This window comes from Siniperca chuatsi, linkage group LG17, assembly GCF_020085105.1.
Source record: "Siniperca chuatsi isolate FFG_IHB_CAS linkage group LG17, ASM2008510v1, whole genome shotgun sequence".
Classification (NCBI taxonomy): domain Eukaryota; kingdom Metazoa; phylum Chordata; class Actinopteri; order Centrarchiformes; family Sinipercidae; genus Siniperca; species Siniperca chuatsi.
In genome coordinates this window covers 8,587,977-8,611,634 of record NC_058058.1, presented here as the reverse complement: position 1 = coordinate 8,611,634, position 23,658 = coordinate 8,587,977, and the positions used below count along the sequence as shown (strand labels likewise).

The window sequence follows — 23,658 nt, the reverse complement described above, 5'->3', positions numbered from 1 at the left end:
AGACCAGAAAAAAACATGAAAGTTAAGTTCACTTGTCAAATAGTGTATGTGAGAAGAGTTCTCTAAGTGTGCATTGTGCCACAACTTTTTTTTTTTATCCTTTAAAAAGGCTCCTATGTTTCTGTAGTAAAGTAGTGCCATTGAGCTCATTTCAGACAAGCCTTTAATGATCTGGTTGTGCAGCTGATGATATTAGATTCATATCAGATGGGAGCTCATCAGCACACGAGATGGCTGCTCCACAAGAGACCTGCTGCACTCACTCTGATACAAAGACACAAAGAAAAAGAAGGAAGAAAACTTACAGAGAGCTGAAAAGGAAGAATCTGTAGAAATAGTGAATCTCCTCAGGAAGTGATCCATTCTTGATAAGCACACAAATGCGTGCACACATCACACACACAACCACCCACCCACCAAGGAGTACTCCTTGGGAAATCATGGTTATTAATTATCAAGACAAGGCGATAAATAAATAATGCAGAGTGGAGCAGTGGCAGTGCACTGTGAGTGGTTAGAATGCCAGATTGTGCCAAACCACAGCAGCAGCAGTAGGTCAGTAATTAATGAAATCAAAGAGCTGCTCTAATGAGACAAAGAGCACTTCCCTTACTGATGACTCCCCCCCCAGGTAAACAGGAGCCCAATAGGACAGAATGCAAAAACAGGCAAGTGCACACTGATAGTTTGGTCTTAAATATGTCTATGTGCATGTGCGCACACACACACACAAAGATGAGCGAACACACCTTGTAAACAGTAAAGTTGCAGTAAACACACAGGGGCAGAGACGAACACAGTTTAGTCACAAACACAAACACAAATTAACAAAATCTTTCCAGTCCTGTGAGAGGGCACAGCTAGCTTATGCTCCTCATTTGTACCACTGGCTGTTAAGCGCCACAACCCCCACTTCCTCGCCCGCCTCCTCCTCCTCATCCTCCCACCAGCTATTATCCCATTTCATTTCTCCACAGCCAATTGTTTATTTGCTTATCGCTGGGCAGATAATAGAACAGAATTAATCTGCTTATTCCTCGTTTTTGAACAGTCCAATTCTACTGTTTATGTAAATGGACAGAGAAGCAGGACTGGTTCTACAGCGCGGGCTTCCTGGCTGACTGGAGGATTTAATTATCAGGGCTAATTACTTGTTTTCCTCTCACTGTTAACCACAGGGCCGCCACTGCTGCTGCTACTACACTTCCCTGGGTGCTAATGCCTGAGGCGGCCGCTGGTTTCATGGGAAGGACCGGGTGGTGAGAGAACACCACAGGAAACAAGGATGTCTTTTCTCAGCTTGCCATTTTAAATTAGCAGTTTGTTGTCTGTCAGAGTAAGGGGGTTTGTGACTTTGCAGTGAGAGCAGGTAGTCCTTTGTGTCTGGCTACAAAGACACAAAACTGTGTGTCTGCAGAATCCGTGGCTATCCATTCAAAGAATCAAATCTGGCTGGGGACATTTGTTGCATCCCCCTACATGATGTCATTCCCCTCTCTCTTGCTCCATCTTTCCTGTATAATCCCATACTATATACTATCAAATGAAGGCAGAAATGTCAACAAAATAATCTTTAAAAGAAAACATTTTATGTTTATTTTTTCACATTTTATAAATGGAATATCTTTGGGGTACGGACTGTTCTGGACAGGTCAGACAAATCAAGACATATTTTATTCGAGAAAATAATTGGCAGATTAATCGATAATGAAAATAACCCTTAGTTGCAACACTATATTTTGTGTGCTTTTTATTTGTTGTAATTTATCTCTCTTTGGTAAAGTCAGTGACCAATTAATGGATTGTGTATAAAGAAACCAGAAACAACCTCATAAACTCCCCTGATGAAGCAAAGATAGCCAAAAATGTTTGGAGAATAAAGATATGTTGGAGATATTTAGCGCTACTCATTTTAATATTGAAAGAAAACACTTACATACACTTACTTGATGGTCCACTATGTTATTCAGTAAATATAAACTATTATTATATACACACCAATCTACTCACACAGAGATTCACATTTTCCCTGACATCTTTGCTGCAGTAGTCACCATTCAAATCCACTTCAACAAGTCACTGTGGACACCTGTGACTCGCACATGTGCTCATGTAATTCAGAGGACAGCTGCGTGTCTTTCTGACTGTGTATCGGTACGCATGTGCTCATTTACAAATGCGTCGATGTGTGTGGGAATCGAGCCAATAACATATCCTCAAGACAGACGTGTAGTGAGCAAGAGAAGCAACATGTCGAGAGATGAAATCTACAGATGGGGCCTTTGGTAATCATAGTTCATAAACATGATGATTCAGATCTCACTAATCATGCCATTAATACACACACACTTACAATATTGCCTCAAAAACAGCATTTTCATAATTAGCCTTGACTAATAGGGCAGAGATGTTGGCATGTTAAAAATACACGTAGTAGTTCTAAATTAAAAAGATATCAAGGTTGGGTTTTTTCCTAAATTCTGCCGCCTCCAGTATTATGGGATATTCAAAAGGAATAGTGTTAAACACTATTTACATAGCCTACCTTTGCATGTTTTATTAAATATTTTACTCATTAGTGTTTTCAAAGAGGACATTATATCATTATATATACTGAGTGATACTGAGCTTTGAAGTACATTTTTATACTGTATTTTACATTTACTTACACAAAACTTAATCAAAGTAACACATATTAATATAAAGTAAAATAATTTAGTTCTCTTCGCAGCCTTTTACCAGCTCATTAACCTGTATATTTATCATAAAAATCAAGATGTAATGAAGAACTCTTCTCACTGGGTGGGCAATGTGTGTAAAAATTTGCATGACCACAATTGTTCCCTAACCTCAACCAAGGTACTTATTTTAACCCAAACCATGATCTTTCCCTAAACCTAACCCAGACCTTAATATAGCGTTCATAAAAAGGGATTTCTTTTTCAACAGTGATTTGTAATGGTCGTTCTAGTGGGCATGGACAAAGAAGATATTTTGTCATTTAATTTTGAGGACTTGTTAGTAAAAATTCTTGTCACTTAACACCACCGATTTTTGTCTATTTGATCACAATAAGAGATGTTTAAATGGAAATGGTCAATTAACCTTGATCAGCACAACAGCAGTAAACAGCCTGCTAAAGCCACATGTAAATTTGGTTCTTTCTGCACCACTACATTTTAAATCACACACTTTTCCTCAACATGAATGACCTTACACACACGCTGCACTTCCATACAGATATCTTAAAGCCCTGCAGTTGACTTACTGATCTGAGGGTTAAAGGGGAAAGGTCATCTGTCTTGACCTCTAAAGTCCTCCCTGACACCTTGTATCAAACAATCACAATGCTCAGCACAGAGCTCAAAGGTCATGCCCCCAGAGGTCTCGGCCTATCAAGTGAGGGGTTGCGTCGACACAGCCGAGTGGTACAGGAACCAATGAGAGCAGCTGGAGCAGCTTGTAGGGGGATTTGATCAAATGTATGCACACCTCATTTTACAACCAAAAAGGCTTCAGGCGTTGTACCCTCATGTGCAAATAATGGATGATGGATTGACTGAGGATTTGATCATGTGGTGCTTTTTGTACCTTACACAGATGGCTATAAAGGGTTTTGATATGAGGAGAAAACCTCAGGCATAGTCAGATGTTCATGTATGAGATTTTGAAGAAAAAGGACAACATCCAGAATGGCAAATTACAAACAAGCTTTGCTCTGTTGTACTGTGTGTCTTTTCTATTATTTTCAAATGTGCTGTGCAGTTGGTGATACAGTATGCAATCTGTGTGTATTTTCTATCAAATTGCTGTATAATAACCTGTGGGAACACAGTTGGGCACCATTTACTGCATGCTCCTGCACACACCATTTACTGCACACCCATATCAGAGCTTGCAATCACTATTGGGTTAAATTTCCACAGCTCTGGACTCCAGGGACCAGTTAGCTGTGTGAAGGAGGTCCTTCATCTGCCACTGACAGCTTTTGGCCATGTTATAGACGGCTAGAGCGGAAAGAACGGGGAGAGATATCGGGTGATGAGGGCAGAGCAGGGTCGTGATTCCATGACTGCTGGAGCCCTTCAGAGCCAAGTAGCGTGGCACATGGCATCGCTAATGAAATCTGTGCATTCACTCTCCTAGCAATGAGAAATGGGTGGGGCAGGATGAGGGAAGAAAGGTGGAGAGAGTGGTGGAAGAGGGAAAAAAATGAAAAAAAAAAAAAAAAAAAGGAGGTGTATGGGAAAGAAATGAGGAGAAATGATTAAAGACTGAAGTAGAGTGATGAAAAAGTGAAGAAAGTTGGAGAAGGACAGACATGCAGAGAATGAATGACAGGAAAAGAGAGCAGAAGACAAAGAGAAAAAAGAGAGAGGGAGCCTCATCTCCATACAATGTGATAGCAGGCAGATTTGAATTTAGGGCCAGTCTCTCATGGAGCCCCTATAAATAGGGACGAGGAGCAAACACCAGGCAATTTCCCTGCAACACCAAACACAATGCCTGATTGAGGGCAAATTAAAATGCAAATGCAACACTTTCATTTTTCCAGATTTCACCTGTGAGATAAGCGAAGGACCTCTGTTTCTTTCATAAAGTGTAGGGATGTGCATGGGTATGTTTGTGTGTTAGTGTGCATTTATGCACAAGTGTGTATATTTGTTTGCTTGTCAAGTTTGAAATGAGAGGAGACAGGAGGGAGACTGAAGGTGAGGTTGTATAAACAGATTAGATTCAGTATTGTCCTCTCCGAGCTGCATTTCAATCGTCATTCTCGTTGCCTTTCCTTCTGCCCTTGTCCCCCAGCAATTTCAACAGACCTTCAACAGGCTTAGATCTGATGAACATTACGAAAGAATGCCAAAACATTTTTAAAATAAGATATTATAAAATCAATTTAAAGTATAAAACTGATTAGAGTGGTGTATTTGAAAGTTGTGACAGAAAAGTCCACCTATGAGAGTCAAAGATACAACTTTCTCTCTGCACCTTACATCAGAAACTTGATCATAGAGATGAAATTTAGAAGCATTATGAGCCATTTTACAATTTTACAGGCTGGCATAAATCAGCTTTTATAAGCACAATGTGTGTAATTGTTGACAGAGTCTAGTTCAGCCTGTTAACTGTTACAAAGCCACCACTTCACCATATGAATTCAAACCTTTCCAAGTCATGGGTCAGAAACATATTCAACTGCTGTGGTCACATGGTCTCAGTGAGCAGAAGGTTTGTAGTTCAAGCCAAGCATAGGGCAAATGTTGACTATAACGTGCTGCCCAGTGACCAATGGTTACACTGTTTGAATCATGGCAGAATCACAAGCCATTTCCATTTATCAGACAGACACAGTAAGGTGTTTTAACCATGCAAGAGGAGGAATAAGGCAGGAATGACAGAGAGAGAGGAAAAATGGACAGAGAAAATGAGAGTGGAAATGCAAAACAAAAAGAGAATGAAAGCAGAGAGAATGACAATCAGAAACACAAAATGACAGACAGGCAGATAGATAAAGAAGGAAAGAGTAACTAAACCAAACAGCCTTTCCTGTAAGCCACTTTTTGACTAACTGAGCTGAATTTTTCATCAGCCTCCATTCTCAGGGGGTAGTCGGCTAAAAGCAAGCTTTCCCTGTGCCCTCATGCTGTGTATGTGTGTGTATGTAGGAAGAGTGGAAAAAAGAAAGAATGACTGTTGAGGATGCAAGTGTGCATCTGTAGGCATGTCATATGTGTATGGTAAATGTTCCTTTTTTGGGCTTCTGTATACATACATCATCACAAATTTTCGGAATATGGGAAAGAGAGAAAGAAATGGAGGATGTGTGTCAGTTTACAAGGACACGGTAATATATTCACTATTAACTTTGACTCTCTGCTGTTGGGAATTTTCTGAGCTCTTGGCTACTTTTCAGTCCCAGAGCAGGCTTGGTGAGAAATGAAGAGAATGACAAATGAAAGCAAAAGAAAGAAAAAAGGGACAGCAGACAACAAAGAGAAAACTCAGGACTAAACAGAAGAAAGGGAGACACAGAAAATGTATGGGGAGGTTGTTTTGAGGTAAGATAATATTATTTTCTTATTTTATTACTATTCAGAATGATTTTTAATGCCGTAGCAAACTCTTAAACTACACCAAAATAATACAGGGAGACCAAAAACAGAGCGCTCTTTGTCTAAACAAATGGCTGTCAGTGAAGCTGTGATCAGACTGAGGTATTGCTAAGGCTTTTCCAAAAAAGTGACTCTTCACATTAAAGAAATGCACTTGTTACAGTGTGACCACAAGTTGGAATCCTGAGGCAACTTGGACAAATAAGGTTGAGTGACTAAACTAGGTCACCCCTGACTCTTGGAGGTGAAAATACTCAGTGCATGGGCAACTATTATCTTCCTAGATTTGCATTTTTAAGAAATGGTTTCTCTCTGCCACTACTCCTAAGACTAATGCTGGAAGAAAAGTGCTCTTAGTCATCTTGGCTCGATAAATGGCAGTTAGTTTGTTAATTGACTCAAGTCTTGTGTGGTGCGATCTGAGTCAGACGTCTGAGTGGTGCTGCCACTCTGCGTCATTATCAACATCCCGAAAGTCCCACAAGGACAAACAGAAACGTGAGTGCACACACCTCAACTGCACTATATAAACAAACAAAAACTCATGTATGGAGGTTGAAGGTTGCTGGAAAACCCAAAGTCGCCCTTGGCTTCAGTAATGAAAGTTGAGTGCCAGTACTACAGTCTGTGTGCTGGGGACTAATTCTTCAGCATGGAAAACAATTACATTCCACAAACTGCCGGATTTACATTCACATGTAAATACGCCCAATCCTGGCCAATGAATAGGCTTCATTGAGTGCTTTAGTGGCATTTAGTAATTTATTGGCGGGCTCCTTCAAATGACCTTCCAGCAAAGTCCATTATTTTACCCTCCTCCAAACATACACATACACACTCAAGACTTCAGAGAGGCAGGTAATTCGCCATTAACTCAAGCCACTCAATCTCTGAAACACTGCCAAGTCCAATTGTGCAAGTGAGTTAGATGGAGTAAGAGAATGCGAAAGAGAATGAGAGAAAGAGGGAGGAGAGACAGATGGAAAGAGCAATTGAGAGAGTGACAGAGTGAGTGAGAAAAAGGACGAGAGAGAGGAAGGCACTTTATTCTGCCACTTCCTGCGCAAAAGCATCCCTTCCCATCTGCCCTGGAGAGAGTATCCCAGTCACCTCAGCTCCATACCAGTCTGACCATCTGACCACTCCAGCATGCATCGCCACAGAGATACATGCACATAGAGATGGCTAACTTGCACAGACATTAATTAATGCACATATAATCCCCTCTGAAAAGATGAGAAAGAAAAGCCATGCACAAAAGTACAGTAAATAACTTCACAGAACAAACAACACTAAATGGTTTTCTTGTTATGTGTTCATATGCAAATTCAAGTGCAAAAACTGGACGTTTCAGGCTGAACAGCAAGTACACAAACAAGAACACCATGCAACCACACAACAGAAAATGGGAGGAATTGCCTACATCACTATCACCCTCATAATAACCCTTGGTAACCCCATTAAAAACAATTCATCCATGGAAGGTGTACCCACGCATACAAACAGAAACAGAGCTAAGACACACTAACCACAAATGGCAAATGTATTAAATGTGAGGGCAAACCAATTACAGAACATAAACCAATTCTTGCTAAAACACACACACACACACTCGCCACCATACACTCTGTCCTTCTCAGCACAGCTGTAATAACCATAGCTAGCATTTAGCTACAGGCTGGACCAAGAGGAGATACTGAAAAACCGTGTAATAATTTCAGAGCTTAAGCTGTAGAGGAAAAGAAAAGCTTTTCAATATTTGATATCAAACAGTCATTTTTCTTATTATTGCATGTCATATTAAATGGAGTATGTGCTTATGGTGCTAATGTATGTGTGTATCACAAAGTGCGTGTATACTTCTGGAGGTACAGCATAACATGACATTATAATTCATGCAATGTGTGTTAGTAGTAGCACTTATGCCAAACCAACATTAATGCAAGTAGGTGAGATGGGGGAATAGGAATGTCAATTTTGTTTCATTGCCTCCCTGTCTAGTCCAAGGAAAAAAACGACAGATACAAAAAGAAAGATAGCTGGCAGAAAAGGAGCGAGAGAAATGAGGAGAGCAAGTGAGTCAGCGAAACTAGAATGCTACTTAAGCATGTTTTAAGACATAATTTCAATATTAACATTGAATTAAATTACTCTGTGTAATGTGAAAAAGTTACTCATTGTGCCAAACCTGCTAAGAATTAACAGCCAAATATGTAGCTCTACACCGCTTTTAGCCTCTTTCAGCTAACTGTTTTGGTTCTCCAGCTGGCACATATACTGTATGGTTGAATTGCACAAGTCTAATCAACCACCACATTTAAAACTGTAGGCAATAGTTTCCATGACACAAGTTCAGATAAACCAACAGTACCCTACCAGCCCAGCAAAAAGGCACCGAGTTGAACTAACCAAGTGACAAAAAAAAGTTAAAATTTTCGCACCTGTAGCTAGCTAGAGAAACAGATCTTTTTCACAGGAGTTGGTGAACACTAAACAGACCCTAAAGACAAATAGATATAGGGCTTTACTTCAAAAGGTTGCCAAGGATGACAATTTTACTTACATAAATAGTAAATTAAAACAAAACAAAAAAATTACATTATGGAGGTGTGATTTTAGTGAGGGATGCTTGAACTCGTTGCATGATCTAATTTGCCCAGTCTATTTTGCAGAATGGCTGCAATGTCTTCTGTAAGACATGAACATCATGACCAGCAAGCCAGGTGTGCAGAGGAGAGGGTTTTCCATCAGATCAGAGAATGACCCAGTTAGAAATGATGCTATAAGATGCCAGAATATGGATTAGTCTTCCAGCTGAAGCATTTGTACTTGCAACAGTTGGTGAAGATTTTTTTAAATTAATATTTTGCTTGTGTAGTGTTCTTTTGATGGCTGTTGGTGCTACAACTTGATTTGCATATTTACTTAGCAAATAAAGCCTCTGCAGTCTTACTGTAGTTCAGGTTCTGGCACCTGTGTTGAAAAACAAGCAAGATTCATTTGCTTTACTGAATCTGTATATTGTCTGAGGAACATTGTCTTTCTCCTTTGATATGCCAGTGAGAATGATTGATGCATAAGAGGCAGGTTCAAAGTGACAAGATTAGAGTTCAGTGAGATCTCACTGTATTAACCTATTGTAGACACAGCATGGGAAGAAATGCCTTTGGCGCTCACACTATTTTCTTGACAGACAATCACTGGCTGCTCCCCGAAATGACTGATTAATCAAATGCCATGCTCTTTGATTGGCTGGCTTGTTGACAGACCGAAAGACAAAATGGCAATGGGCATCTGGCTGACTTGATTATCAGTTACATAGTTTTCTGACTGACTGCTGCCTGACTAAATGGCTTCCTGGCTTGCTGTCTTAGTGGTTGCTTGGTTGTGAGATTACCTGACTAAATGGCTGGTTGTCCAGCCAGCTGGTTAACTGACTAACTGATTGGGACACTGATTGGCTAGCAGACTAATTTACTTTTTCATTTACATTTATAGCTGAGAGGAAGCTGAACAACAACAGGAGCACACTCCACCCAACCATCCTGCACTGATGACACTCTGATTGCAATCACGACCAGGTACATAAAGAAACACATACAAACGCATGCGCGCACACACACACACACTTCAGAAATGTACATTCATATGGTCTGTATGCCAACATGCATAACAAGTAGCCAAGAGTGCAAACACACAAAGCCGACATGATCAGTGTATACAGCATGCACATTTAGACATAAGACAAAAACAAATAGCACACATTGGCCTATATAGCTCAATTTAGCAATATTGTTATCATTAAATCAAAAGAGCCAAAGTGAAGACGATACTGATGAAGAACGTCAAACAGCATGCCGAAGAGACAGATATATTTACTTATAAATTTACTTGGACTTGCTACTTTGAGTTTGTTTTGTAGAGTGATTTCTGCCTTCTGATGGTCTAAAATTGCTTTATGCAGCTTTAAATAACAGCAGTTAAAATGGGGTCATAGTCACAGTATAGCGCACACTTGGTGAGAAACATTGAATGTAAACATAACTTTTGTTTGTTGACAAGAAAACTCCACAGGGTACCTTTAATCGCAACTCCATTTCTTTTGAGGATGTTTCTGCTTTTTAGATATCTGCAACCTGACCTCAGAGATGTTCTGACATTAAAATATTGGCTTTGTGCTTCTGGCAGGGTCAGGTTTGTGCCAAAATTGCAGGCCAGTGCAGTGGTCTACTGCCTTCTTCACCACCTCTGCACACTTAATACTTTTTCTTACCATGTCCTTTTCTCTTTCTCTTTTTTCTTCTTAACTGCCCCTGCACCCCATATTCTCTCTATGCTTCATTTCCTCTTTCCCTCCCTCTTTCAGACCTACAGTAAACTGAGCAGAATAGGTTTCATCCATTCCCACCCCACCACTTAGTCTTGGAGAGCCTGTTCCGCTCTCCCTTGCACTTTTGATAAACTGAGCAGATCAGGTCCCATGCTGCTATGTTAACCTTCCTTGCCAGTCGCCACATTACATTCTCTGTCACCTGCAAAGCTCTCTCACTCCCACCCTCGCCTTCTGATGAAGTGGGAAGAGCAGCTCCCATGCTGGCATGTTAACCTGCCCCGCCCACTCACCCCATTATATACTTAGCCATCTACGCTGCTCACACTCACACTCTCTCGCCCTCAGCCCAGTCACTAACACCCTTCCATTATGGATAGTCTTATCCACAGGGGGCTATCACTTCAAAGACACCCTGCTTTCCTCTTCCATGTCTGTGTGGAGAGGGTGCAGATGACGGGGTGCGATGAGGTGTATGGGAGGGAAGACTGGGAGTAGGGAGGGGTATCATAAAAGTGACTGAGCCGGAGCTGCGCGATTTATGTATTTATTCATCACCAAGGAAGCTGCGTATTAAAAGGTCGGGCAATTTTCCAGGTCACTGCCCAAACCCACACGGTGAGGAAGCAGGGGATGAAGAGGACAGGACAGGAGAAACGAGAGAGAGAGAGAGAGAGAGAGAGAGAGAGAGAGAGAGAGAGAGAGAGAGAGAGAGAGAGAGAGAGGAGGGCTACGATGGCAAGCTGGTAAAGGCGATATTGGCAGTTTGACACACATCGGTGCATTCACACCTCACCTGTTTGTGTGTGTGTGCATGAGCCAAGTTTGCCTAAGCACCCCTGCATGTGTGCACATGCTGTTTGTTTGTGTGAGAGAGAAAAAGAGTGCATCTGTGGTTTGTGTATGCGTTCACGTCTGTCTGCACACCGGCTGTGGTTAATCAGTTTGAAAGGTCAAACGGCTCTCAGAAAGATTAATGGGGTTTCCTAGGCACGGGGGTAATAGTTTACGAGGCCCAGCCAGACACATTTCCAACATGACGGTCATTACCACCACAGAGCAGAGACGGAAGGAGGGATCACAAGCAAAGACAAGGACGACACAAAACTGCTGGGCATGGATAGAGAACAGTGGGTAGAGAACAGTGTGTGTCTGTCCACCTGATGTACATGTGTATCATGTGTACATCATTTTTGTGCGTGTTTGATTGTGTATACAGCTCTGAGCTTTAGATAACAGATTCCACTGGATACTCGTATGAATTGTAGGCAGTTTATGGTTCTAAATAGATTTTAGCTGCAACAACCTTTTTAGGACTACTATAAATCTATAGTTTTGACCAACTGCAACATATAACAGAAAAGACAATAAAGCCATTTGTCGTAAGAATAAACTGTAGGTTAGAAAATCCATAATCCCCACAAATCCTTAAAAAGCATTGAGCATTTATTGAAACAACTTGGCATGTAGGTCTGGTCAGTGTGTGGCCATCCTGCCTGCTGTGATCAGGACCACTTTTATCTAATTTGGTTTGAAAGGTCCGCTGCAGGCTGCTCTCTGTGCACAGCTGACACTTGTTTTGCTATGGTGCTTTCAGGTACTGTGTGGGTCTCCAAAGTCTGTTTACAGGTCATGGGGGAGTACTACTACATATGTGAAAAAGTTGTATAAAGCCTTTTGTGGCTCCAGAGGGAGCTGCACAAGGTGATAAATTGCCTCAAGTGATGTCACTTGAGACATCACTTGAGCATTGGTTGGGCCTGAAGACTACAAGTCTGAAAATGAAAGAAATCTGGGAGTGTGGAGTTAGAAAGAAGTGAGCTTACCAGACCTCTGTAGCCCACTCCTCATCTCTGCTTAAGGCTAGCATGTCAAGGCTACATTACCCACTACTAGCTACTAGCTTAACACACCCGAATCTACGTCTGAACTGTTGGCAGTAAGAGTTGTATCATGGGTAATGTAGGCGGCAGGTTTGGACAAGGACGAATGAGTGGAATAAAAAAGACGATATCTCTGGTTCCCCTGCATCAATTTTGATGCCTTTTTGTTTTTTGTGTTTTTTTTTTAACTGTCCATCGTGAATCTGACAATGTTATAGGAGTGCAATGCTAAATCAGTGGAGTACTCTTTTAATGTGATGCTGTCAAGCCAACGCTTGACGTCAGCAGTCCACAGGTTTCAAGACAGCACCTGAATCCACCACGCATACATAGAGCAGCCTGTGTTCAATCTCTCTGTTTTTCTTTGAGTCTGAGTATGTTAACAAGTGCTGCAGCTTCATTCAGCTCAGCTGAGCAAAATAAGTAATAGCCAAAATTGTCTTACGACAATTGTCATTAGAGAAAGCCTGGAGAGTGGCAAGTGCATGTAATTGTGTCTGAGTACATGTGAAGGGCCATTTTTCACAGTCTAAATGCACAAATGTTACATAACACTTTGGCTTTGGAAAATGCTTTAGCAGAATGTAGAGGAAAAAATTTAACTTTCATTAACAATCTCTACTGTATCTATACTGGAAGGGGCTGGAGACGGTAGAGATAAATGTGAGAGTGATTGGAGAAGCATGATGTGGCATTTAATAAGGTGCAAAAAAGAAAGAAGGGAAGTGCATAAAGATTTACATGTACAAATATGTTTAATGTAAGGTGCAGTCTCCTCTCCAACACATACACACACACACTGCAAGTTCTCCTAACATGTCAGACATGGTGGAGGACCAGCGGACATGAAAAGCACATTAAGAGGTGGGCCAGCCTCAGCCAGAGCCAGTGAGGCGGACACTGACACAGCAGAGCAAAGATGAAGAGGGGAGGCTAATGGCAGAGGCATGAGTTCAGCTGGAGAGGTGTGTGGGGTCTCCAAGTGTGTTTGTATGTGTTAGATGTTGGGAGCATGTGCATGAACCTGTGAGCATTAAATGAGTAAATGTGATTCCTCATGTGTCTTTAAAAACATGTACAGTACGTTTCCAGTTTGGTATATGGACACGTGAAAAGGACTCATGTTTTAACAAGATGAGAACCCACTCTCGTCTGCTCGCATAACTGTTACATAACTGGATCTGGACTACTGGGCAATATTGCGTCAGCTTCAGCCAACCCAAAGACTCAAAGCGTGTTGGATGATCTTGTGTCCAAAACAGCATTTCTCCAAGGTGAGGTAAACATACTGAAATATTATACATAAATGAGACTGTCCTCCCAGGAAAAACAACCTGCATCAGTCATCAGCAAGTGCCCATAAAGGACTTGTGTTTACATTTAAGTGACAAAGACCTCTAGTGGCTGCAATAATTAAAACGAGAGCAAAGAGGGATGTCAGGTGAAATTATTGTAGAGGGACAGACAAAGTCTACATAGGGAGGAGGTTGTGGTGGCAGGATTGTTCAACTAAATATCAGACTTTAACACGGGAGACCGCTGTTTGTTTCCCGTTTCCTAACAACAGTCACCGTTGGTTTTGTTTCTTCTAAGCATGACCGTAGTCATTCCCTAACCTTAACCACATGGTTGTTATTGTAACCATGATGCCAAAGGTCCCCTAATGTTAAAAAAGTACTTATTTTAACCCAAACCGTGATCAACCATGACCAAACTTTACCAAGTAGTGTTTGTGCATAAACTTAACCAAACCTTAACCACAGTGTTGTGACGTCATAAAACAAATTCATTTCAACAGTGTTTTCAACAGTTTGGGAAGGCAGAGACAAATGATGTTGTCCTGCCAATAGGGGCATCAGATCATAAAACTCTTCTAAATGGCAAAGAACATGGTTACAAAGAACATATTGTGTTGTTTAATTTGGAGGACTTGTTGACCCAATTGTAAACTCAGCTTCAGTAGCTGAAGAGTATTTTGTTCAATGGCCACAATAGTGTTGATGCAAACATTTAACCAAATCCAGCAACTCATACTAAGTTTTAAAAAGTGCGTTTGCAATTTTATGACAAAAAAGGTGTTCAGCATTAATAATAAGGCATGGTATTTCCACAAAATTCAGGATTCACACCTTGTCTTGCCAAAAGTCTTTCTACAAAGTCTGTTGCTCTTTAGAGAAGCATGGGTAGCTGCATAAGTACAGACTGTGTGTGTGTGTGTGTGTGTGTGTGTGTGTGTGTGTGTGTGTGTGTGTGTGTGTGTGTGTGTGTGTGTGTGTGTGTTTGTCTTTTTGTACATTCCAGGATCTCTGTCACCTCCATGACAGTGTGATGGAACTGCTTAAACGAGGCTCAATTGAGGCTGATGGTCTCTAAGCCAACATCTGAAAGGGAGGGCAACACATTTAACCTCGGGTAGAACACTGCCTCCACACACACACACACACACATCCGTGTACTTCTATCTTTGTGAGGACCATCATTGACATAATGCATTCCCTAGCCCCTTACTCTAACCTTAACCATCACAACTAAATGCCTAACCTCAACCCTTACCCTAACCTTAACCTAATTATAACCTAACCCTTAAAACCAAGACTAAACCTTCAAACAGTCCTTTGAAATTGTGAGGACCAGCCAAAATGTCCTCAGTCTGTAGGTAAAAAACGTGTTTCAACCCTCACTATGTAGCAAGTAGAAGTATACACACACACGGGTTACATTTCCTTTCCCAGCATTTTCCACACAAAACCCTCAAAGCCGGTTCTTGATTCAAAAGAAATTGATGTGTCCGAGCATGCATCAATACTGCATCACGTCGAGCAACTTTGAGTCCACTTTGGAGTCACATGAGGGTCATTCAGTACCTGAAATTTCAGGATCAAAAACAGATCCTGGATCAGGTGAACAAAGAAATAAGAAAAACGGGATCTGGAGAGCCAAATTTTCCAAAAGAGCCATAAAGGTACTGGAGTTTTCAGGTGTGTTTACCAGATTGCCAGTGTATTTGGCCAGTAGCTCCTGTACATCCCACAGATAGAATGAACAAAGTCTTATAAGCTTGAAGTCCGGCTTGCCTCAATAAATCGATCTCATGAATCTGTTTTCATACTAAAGTCTAAATGAGTGGGTGATGATGTTTTCACCATTGGAAAACAAGGAAATGAAATGAAATAAAATGCTGGAAGTGTGAGGGTGGAAGACTGACTGAGCTCTGCCGAGGTGTCAGTTCAATTCCCAACATGCCCACCCACATCAAGCCTTGCATTAATGCAGTTAGTGTTTACTCTCAATGCAAAACACTCTGAGCAGAAATTTCTGCCGAGAGCACAGCTCCAGCTCCGCACAAATACACATCAGTGACATTTATCAACTTTAGACACCTCAGGACTGAAAAGCCTGCCAACAAAAATTCCTCTAATCCATTAGTATCCCAACAAAAGCAGCAAAAATGAATAATGTGTTTGAGGCATCGGTATAAAAATCAGGCAAAACTATGTCTTAACTCCAGGATACTGGTGATGTGGGTGGTGGGAGATATTTTTAATTTAATATTTTCAGTTATATTTATTAGACTTTTTTGCATATAACCTTTTAAAGAACCTTTAGAGAACAGGCCCTTGAGATGTTTACATAAGGCTCTGACATGAAAGCACAAGTGCATTTGCTAAAGCAGCTCTGGTTGATGCTTCATTGTGGGCTTTAAGACTTCTTTCCTCAACTTTTCACATACCGTATGCAACGTTAGATGATAATTTTTGCTCTCTGTTTTGTATGAATAAACATACTCATACATACTTTCAGCAACACTTGTCCTCATCTTCTGCGTTATATGATTATGTAGCTGAGCTTTATGAATATAGTAAGAGGAAGGAATATAAGCCTGACTGCCTGGTTACCTGGATACATAAACTTGATACCTACAGTAAATACCTCAAAATAAAAACATGAGAACAACAAGGGTTAAATTCTATTTGTAAAGCTGAACCATTAGTCAATCAATCGACTAATCAGAAACTATTTGCTTAATTGTTTAAGTCACTATTCAAGCAAAAATACCAAAAATGTTCTGGTTCCAAATGTCAGGATCTGCTGCTTTTCTGTTTCTTCTATGATAATAAACTGAACATCTTTGGGTTTGGGGCTGCTGGTTGAACAAAACAAACATCACCTTGTGCTTTAGGAAATTGTGAAGGGCATTTTTTATTATTTCTTGACAAACTATAGACCAAAAGACTAAACGAGAAAATAATCGGCAGATTAATTGATGATGAAAATAATCAGCTGCAGCCCTAATTTTATTGATGTAGTGTGCACATGTACAGTGTGTTCAAAATCTCTAATGAGTAAACTCAATTCAAACTTTAGGTCATTTTTCCATGTACTGCAACTGCAAATTTAGTTTTGTCTTCTACTTAATGCTGAGACTAACAATTATTTTCATTATCACTTAAGATTATTTGATTTATCAATTAATTGTTTATCAGAAGTTTCCCTGAGCCCAGGACGATGTTTATAAACAGTCTAAAACCCAAAAGATAGTCTGCAAATCTTATTTTTGAGACACTGGAACATGAATGTTTGACATTTTTGGTTGACAAATGATTTTAGAACAAAAACGCCATTGCATGCCATTGCTGATTTGAGCCTATATTCCCAGCTTAATTTTCCATTCTGAATTACTTTTGCTACTGCAATGATTTAATTATCACCCACACAAATTAATAACATATCATATTTTCATTCACCATAACAAGTTGGTTAAGATGCACTGAAATCACCCAAACAGAATTAAGTTTGTTTACACTGATTTAACTCTTCCCAAAGCTGCACATTGTAAGGATGCTTCTCTTTTAATGGAAACATGGATGCAAGCAAATGTGCACAAGTATATGAAGAACACATACGCAGAGGCTGTCGCATTCACATACACACACACACACACACACACACACACAGACAGACAGCAGCTGAAGAAGATGTTTCAGCATAGATTCATCAATAAAATGATTATCCAAATGCGCAGTCTGTCCACAGTTCCTCCATCTATCACAGGCAGCTGCACAGAGCCCCTTTCTCACTGTCCAATATGGCTGAAACACCTGCTAAACCTCCATCTTCCCTCCCACATGTGCACACACACACACAAACAAAGACTGCTCTTTCTCCGTCTCTCCAACATCCCACACACACACACACACACACACAAACACACACACCCTTTCTGATGGCTCATTCTTGCCGATACAGCAGAATAGCCCCTATGCTGTAGTAATGTCCTTATCCTGAACAAAAGAAATCAGGTGACCCTATTGGGATCCAATAGACACGCATACTCTCTCTTTACACACACACACAATTCATCAGTCTCAGTCAATGTGTTCCAGTGGAGTGGGAGGTAAATAAGTATCTGGCTGAGCTGCTGCATCGACTTGTTATAGGAACCTTGAGTCTGTTTGATTACATGCAACATACAAAAGCTGTGGAACAAAGCAATGGTGGCAGCTTACAATTCCCTCATCACCTGCTCCCTCCCACTTGCCTTTACTCGCTTCCAATTTTCTATCTGTCACTCCCTCATCCACTGTTCCTCGCTTCCTCTCCAACTCAGCCTCCCTTATTCTGCACCCATCGACCTGACACACCTCTTCTCCTTTTTCTGCTTGTAATGCATCATTTTTTGGATGAGACTCCTCTTACTCCCCCTCCCTCCATTCGTTTCGCAGCACCTGTGCCTCTTCCTCCAGTCTTCGCCCTCTTCTCGTCTCTCCTGAAAATGACAGAGTCCCTGAGGCCTCGACAAGAGAATGTTGCGGCGCTACGCCTGCCATCTTCACAAATCACTCTGACCTTTCATACTCACAGAGGTCATAGTCATCTGATCCAACACGCACAGGTCCAAGGCTGTCCTTGCCAGCCAAAGATGGACCAGTGCACTGGGCCCGGCAGTGGCAGCAGAGCAGAAATAAGCCTGCATCAATCACAGACAATTAGTCCCAATTGATGCCTGGGAGGGTGGAGTGCTACTCCTCTGCCAGTCTGGCAATTGCTGGTAAACCCAATATTAGTCAATCAGATTGCTTCTAAGTACTAATTATATGATTCAGTAATCATATAACATACGAGTGATGTTTAATAATAAATAGTTGTTTTAATTATGTTGTGTTCAAGTCAGCAGTAAACAGAAATTTTCATCTTTGATATTGCAAGTTTTAAAATAAATGGCATATCACTAGATTTATAGTAATAACAATAACAGTTAAGTGAGCAGTAGGCCTGATAAATTAAACCTTTTCATTTCAATCTACAGATTGTCCCTTAAAACAAAAAAGGAACCTCTGGATTTTTCAAATTGCAGCAAATCGTTCGCCAGATAAAATGCTGATAATAGATGATTCTGCAAAACCTTGACATTTTTGAACATGAAATATCAGTGTTTTTTGGTCCGACTCTGGTTAGGTGATGAAAGCTACTTTGTTAACATTAGAGAAAGATTGTGGTTATGCAAAGTGTAACTGTGGTTAAGATATGATCAAGGTTAGAAAACCAAAATGCCTGGTTATGCTTATGGAAAGATTGTGGCAATGGGAGAAATCCAGCAAAACCCCCCTTGGCAGTGCGAATTGAGGTGAAGATGCGACCGAGCGAGTTGAAAATGTTTCAGCTGATGCCAGGAGCTTATGACTCAACTTCATGAACATACAGAGACAAGAAGCAAAGTAGAGAAACAGGAGAAAAACAAAAGAATCAAGAGTTCTGGTAAGTCGTGAGATCAGTCATATGCTGTCACACACACACACACACACACACACACGCAGCCACTCTCTACACACACACACACACACACACACACACACAGAGGGTCAGTGAGTACATCGAGACGGAATTAAAGCTGCAGTCTCTGGCATAAACGTTTGCATTCCCTTCCAGCAACCTGAAACTCCACAACTTTTACTTTTCGCTTTGCTACATACAGACTATGCTGGATTACAATCATAAGGGAATCCCTTCGATGAACCATTTCACAAAGGCTTTATGAGTCCTTCACAGCACTTCAAACCTTTAAGAAGATAGATGCTGATAGAAACCTAAAAGTACATTTATTTTATAGTTGAACTATATTAGGATTGGGCTTTAAGCAACCATTCACTACTGTGAGAGGGCTGACCTGTAGACTTGGAGGACTAGTCACACTGTCAGTGTTTTCTAGACTTTTCAGCTATGGGTGGATCTTTTTCCAGATAGTATAAATACTGTGACTTTATCCCAAACTATCCCAGAATCACAAAGCATCATGGTGGAAAATGTCAGCTGTAAATTTGAAATTACACATGACTTGAGGGGTTTTGGAAGCACACCAGTGTAATAAGGTTGCAGGTAAATAATAGGCCGAATACCTGCCAAGAATATAGTGCAGTCAAGTCACCACAGCCATTCTGACATGACAAGGCATCAAACAAAGCTATGGCCGCACAAACAGGATGATCCCACAGGTTACGCTGAGATTCTCCAGCTCTCAATCACTCTGCTCCTCTCTATTACTCTGCCTCTATTGTTCTGTACCTAGCTTGTGCCCTCTCACGCTCAGCTTTCTGCAATATGGATGCAGAGGAAGGGAGGGAGCGAGAGAGGGAGGAGAGGGGAAGTAAATGAGATCCCGATGAGATGCCAAGGTGTGTTAGCGGTGAGGCGTGGGGAATGAGAAAAGTGGCCTGAAGGGAGGGGGAGTGGCTAGATTGACTGTGTATGAGGTTCTGGTATGGGATAGTGGACACCCGGCTCTGCCTGCCTGCCGGAGACCCTACAGTCGTATTTGTGTTTGCTAAGTCAGCTCAGGATGCTGGAGGCATGTACAGGTGAGGAGGAGAGGGAGAAAAGGAGGGAGTAGGGAGAGGAAAAAAAAGAGGATGACATATTAGAAGACAGTGGGAAGAACAAAGGAAAACAGGAAGAAATGGGGCAGAAAGAAGAGTAGAGCACAAAGGAAGGAAGAACTATAACATAGGAATGTAGTCTCGCAAAGATGCAACACAGGAAAATGCTGTCGGCACATGAGGAGAAATTAAATAAGAGCAAAGACAAACACAAAGGGACATGTAAAACTGTGAATAAAAGCTACTAAAGGATTAAAATAGGGACAAGGACAGTCTTTAAAAGAGAAATTTCATGAATAGTGATCAAAGAGCCACATAAATACTGTAATATAATAGGAGGTTTTAACAGATACTCTCAAAATCCCAAATGCAGGGAAGGCTTATGCACACACTTCTTTTGTTAAAACACAGCTCTAATGGCAGAATTTCGCACTCTAAGAGAATACACATAGACAGGTAGGTCAATTGCCTCATTTAATATGGATATAATGGCAGAGAATTTACAAAAGGAAAAATTCTCTCTAGCTCCCAGTTCCTTACGAACAGCGAAAAGAATTGCTGCCAATACCAGCCTTCAGGAGCACATTGCTTTCACAGCAATTAATCGCTGTCACAACATCAATTAAACAAAAGCTAGCATCCAAATCTGGCTACCCAGCATTCCAGGGAACCAAATCAATCTGGCAATGAGTCCGCGTGTGTTGCATCCAATGCTAGAGTGGAAGTGTGCGTATGTGAAAATGAAAGAGAGCACAAATGTGTACGTGCCAGTGTTCATATGTGCGAGTGTATCTGCATGTGCGTGCACTAAAGGGCCCTTAAGTACCAGAAAGTGTTACACCATGCATGTGTGCACAAGTGTATGTTTCATGAGAAACTTGCATGCAAGCGCAACATGGACGTGTCAAGCGAGTGTGTGCATTTGATCCTGCATGGTATGTGTGCCTATAGTGCATTAACATGTGTCAATGATATATGGCTGTGAAGTGTGCAAGTGTGCCAAATGTACTTTTCTGGAGTACATATAGATTACTGTATATGTGTGTATGTGTTCAGCTGATGATGAGTGTGTTTTTATGCACATGCATGTGTGTGCATCCAAAATCCACTCAGCTATACCTTGCCAATAAAACCCCTCTTTAGAAAGAGCCTGGGGGTCTGAAGCCATTATGTTCTTTTCCACTTCACAATCTCGGAACTGATTAGGATCACTTTCCTGGCTTCACCTGAGCCAGCCAGTCAGAAACACACACATTCAATCAGCACTGTGCCTTAGTTTGAGCTGAAGTTACATAGGTTTACAATATCTTGGCTAACTTGTGAGTGCAAAAAGTATTTATCTGTGGCAATCAGCCAGGCTGCCGTAAATTGTTGGACCACAGCAGTGCCCTCCAAGCTCCCTCACTCTCTGACATACTTCAGTGCAGATGCACAGGGGCAATTAAACAAGCCAGCAATCCAAATCCCGCTCCCACATCAGCATTTAATCTTGGTAAAACACTCAGTGAATCTTACATTGTTCCCCTGCACTACTGTTTTGGTAATGATTCTTGGTTTGATGCTGATGGAAAGACAAAGAAAGCAAACAAGAAAACAGCGTTCCTGCTGTTTAAAACTGATCTTCAACTTATTAGAGAAGAACTGAGGTGGAAAACGAAGAGTTGCATGGAGTGATATAAGCAATAAGGCATCAGCCTAATGCAGCCTGTCGTCCGTGCCACAGCATCAATGACTGTTAGAGTATGAAAAGACAAAGAAACCAGTTGCACAAAGATGCCGTGACAAAAGCCCACCACCACACAATCCAAATCTTTGTGACAACAGACCAAGGATTTGAACGAGAACGGGTGCCGGGGTGCCTGAACGAAACTGACTTTTCCATTCTGAATAAATCAGAAACTGGATATTGAAGCAGACAGTGGTTCTACTATGTGGCAACAGAAATGTAAGAATTGTACTCAGTTTTTGTCTTTAGAACAAAAGCATTAAGTTGTCCACATCAGCCAGTTAATTCACAATCTGCAATGATGGAGTGAATGAATGCTGCAAATAATAAATTGTGCGGATTTTTGATAAGCTATTGTACTAAAGTGTCATGTTTATCTATGTTTATCTATGTTGATTGACTAGCAATTGAGTGACAAACAATATCTAACAAAATAAATAAATCATATTTATTCGCATGTTCGGGTTATTCGGTGGGGGCGCTTTGAGTTCACGGAGCTCAAATGCGTAAATGTGTCTTAGTACAGCTTTTTGAGACGCGTCTCTCGGGCAAAAGATTTTCTCTTTCACATGTGCGGTTTGAGAATTTTATAGACTGTTTAAACTCAACTACTATTCATGCCCTCTCATCACTGGAAAGAATGCACCTGCTTCTCATCACAGGACAAGTGCAAATGCCAAACTATCTCCGCCGCGGACATCTGTCTGACGATCAACACTGCCTGCTGCGGCGACCGGTTTGGGTACAACTGAGCCAAAAAAACACACGTTTTCACATACCTTCCTCAGCGTGACAGTCTTCTTCTAAGTTCAGCAATAATATCCAAAGCACCGAAATCAGTGTTTTACGGAGATCCATGTTTGTCTGGCCAGTTCCGCGGGGCTCTTGTCATCTCTCTCCAGCCTGCGCGCAACGCACCGCAGCAGAGACGCACTCAGTGTTTGAATGGAGCGGATGCCGTCTGGGCAAACAGTGCAGGATCCAGGGCGCCACACGGCCTATTTGATATCTCGGGGGAGGGTTTTACAGACGAGATTGACACCGAGCGAGCGCAATGAAGTGGGATGTGGAGTCGAAGGTACGGGAGTGTCGACCTATCGAGGAGCTGCAACCTAAATCTCTGCGCCAGGTGTTTCCACTATAGTCAACAGAGTCAACCCCGCAGTAGTGCCTTTTTCTACACTGTCCTTTTAGAGCAAGTGGAGGGGGAAGTTAGTCCTCTGTTCACAGAGCCCTGCAATTGTTTCTGCATCTTGGTTCTAAAGTGGGGTCCGGAAGTCAATAATGGTCCTACGGGGGGCTGCAGGTGTTATTAAAGAGGAACAATCTGTGATGTAAATGTAACAAAAGGGTGGCCCCACCACCACCACCACCAAAATTCAAAACACATAGGAAGTTCTCAAATGGACTGGCAGCTCTTTAATACAAGAAAAAACTATAGACAAGAACCAAATCTTAGTTTAATCCAGTAAAACACATATTTTCTTATATTTTCTAAAAACTACCCCTCAGGGATCTGACTTGGGAAGATATATTTGTACATAGCATAGACCAATCCCAGATACTACAGCATTTATAGTAGAAGCTATAGCTTGCAACACTCATCCTTAGATGGGTCTTCATACAATTACACACAATTTAATAAGAAAATACATATATGCAAGACAACACCAAATACAATGATACAATACAAATACCATAAAAGCATTTCAAAAAGCATTTGATTATTCTT

General features: G+C 41.2%; 1 protein-coding gene across 3 annotated transcripts in view; it reads right to left on the bottom strand.

Annotated features, from left to right (window-relative positions):
• LOC122864511 (ephrin type-A receptor 7-like) overlaps positions 1 to 23,055 on the bottom strand; it is a 151,848-nt gene extending 128,793 nt beyond the window's left edge. Inside the window, exon 1 of one of the 3 annotated variants that reach the window (XM_044171997.1) lies at positions 22,706 to 23,055. In XM_044171997.1, coding sequence (XP_044027932.1) covers positions 22,706 to 22,784 — 79 coding nt within the window. In that variant the 5' untranslated portion in view covers positions 22,785 to 23,055. The remainder of the gene's footprint in view (positions 1 to 22,705) is intronic. The other 2 variants (XM_044171995.1, XM_044171996.1) reach the window with 2 other exon arrangements.
• Positions 23,056 to 23,658: the final 603 nt, after the last annotated feature.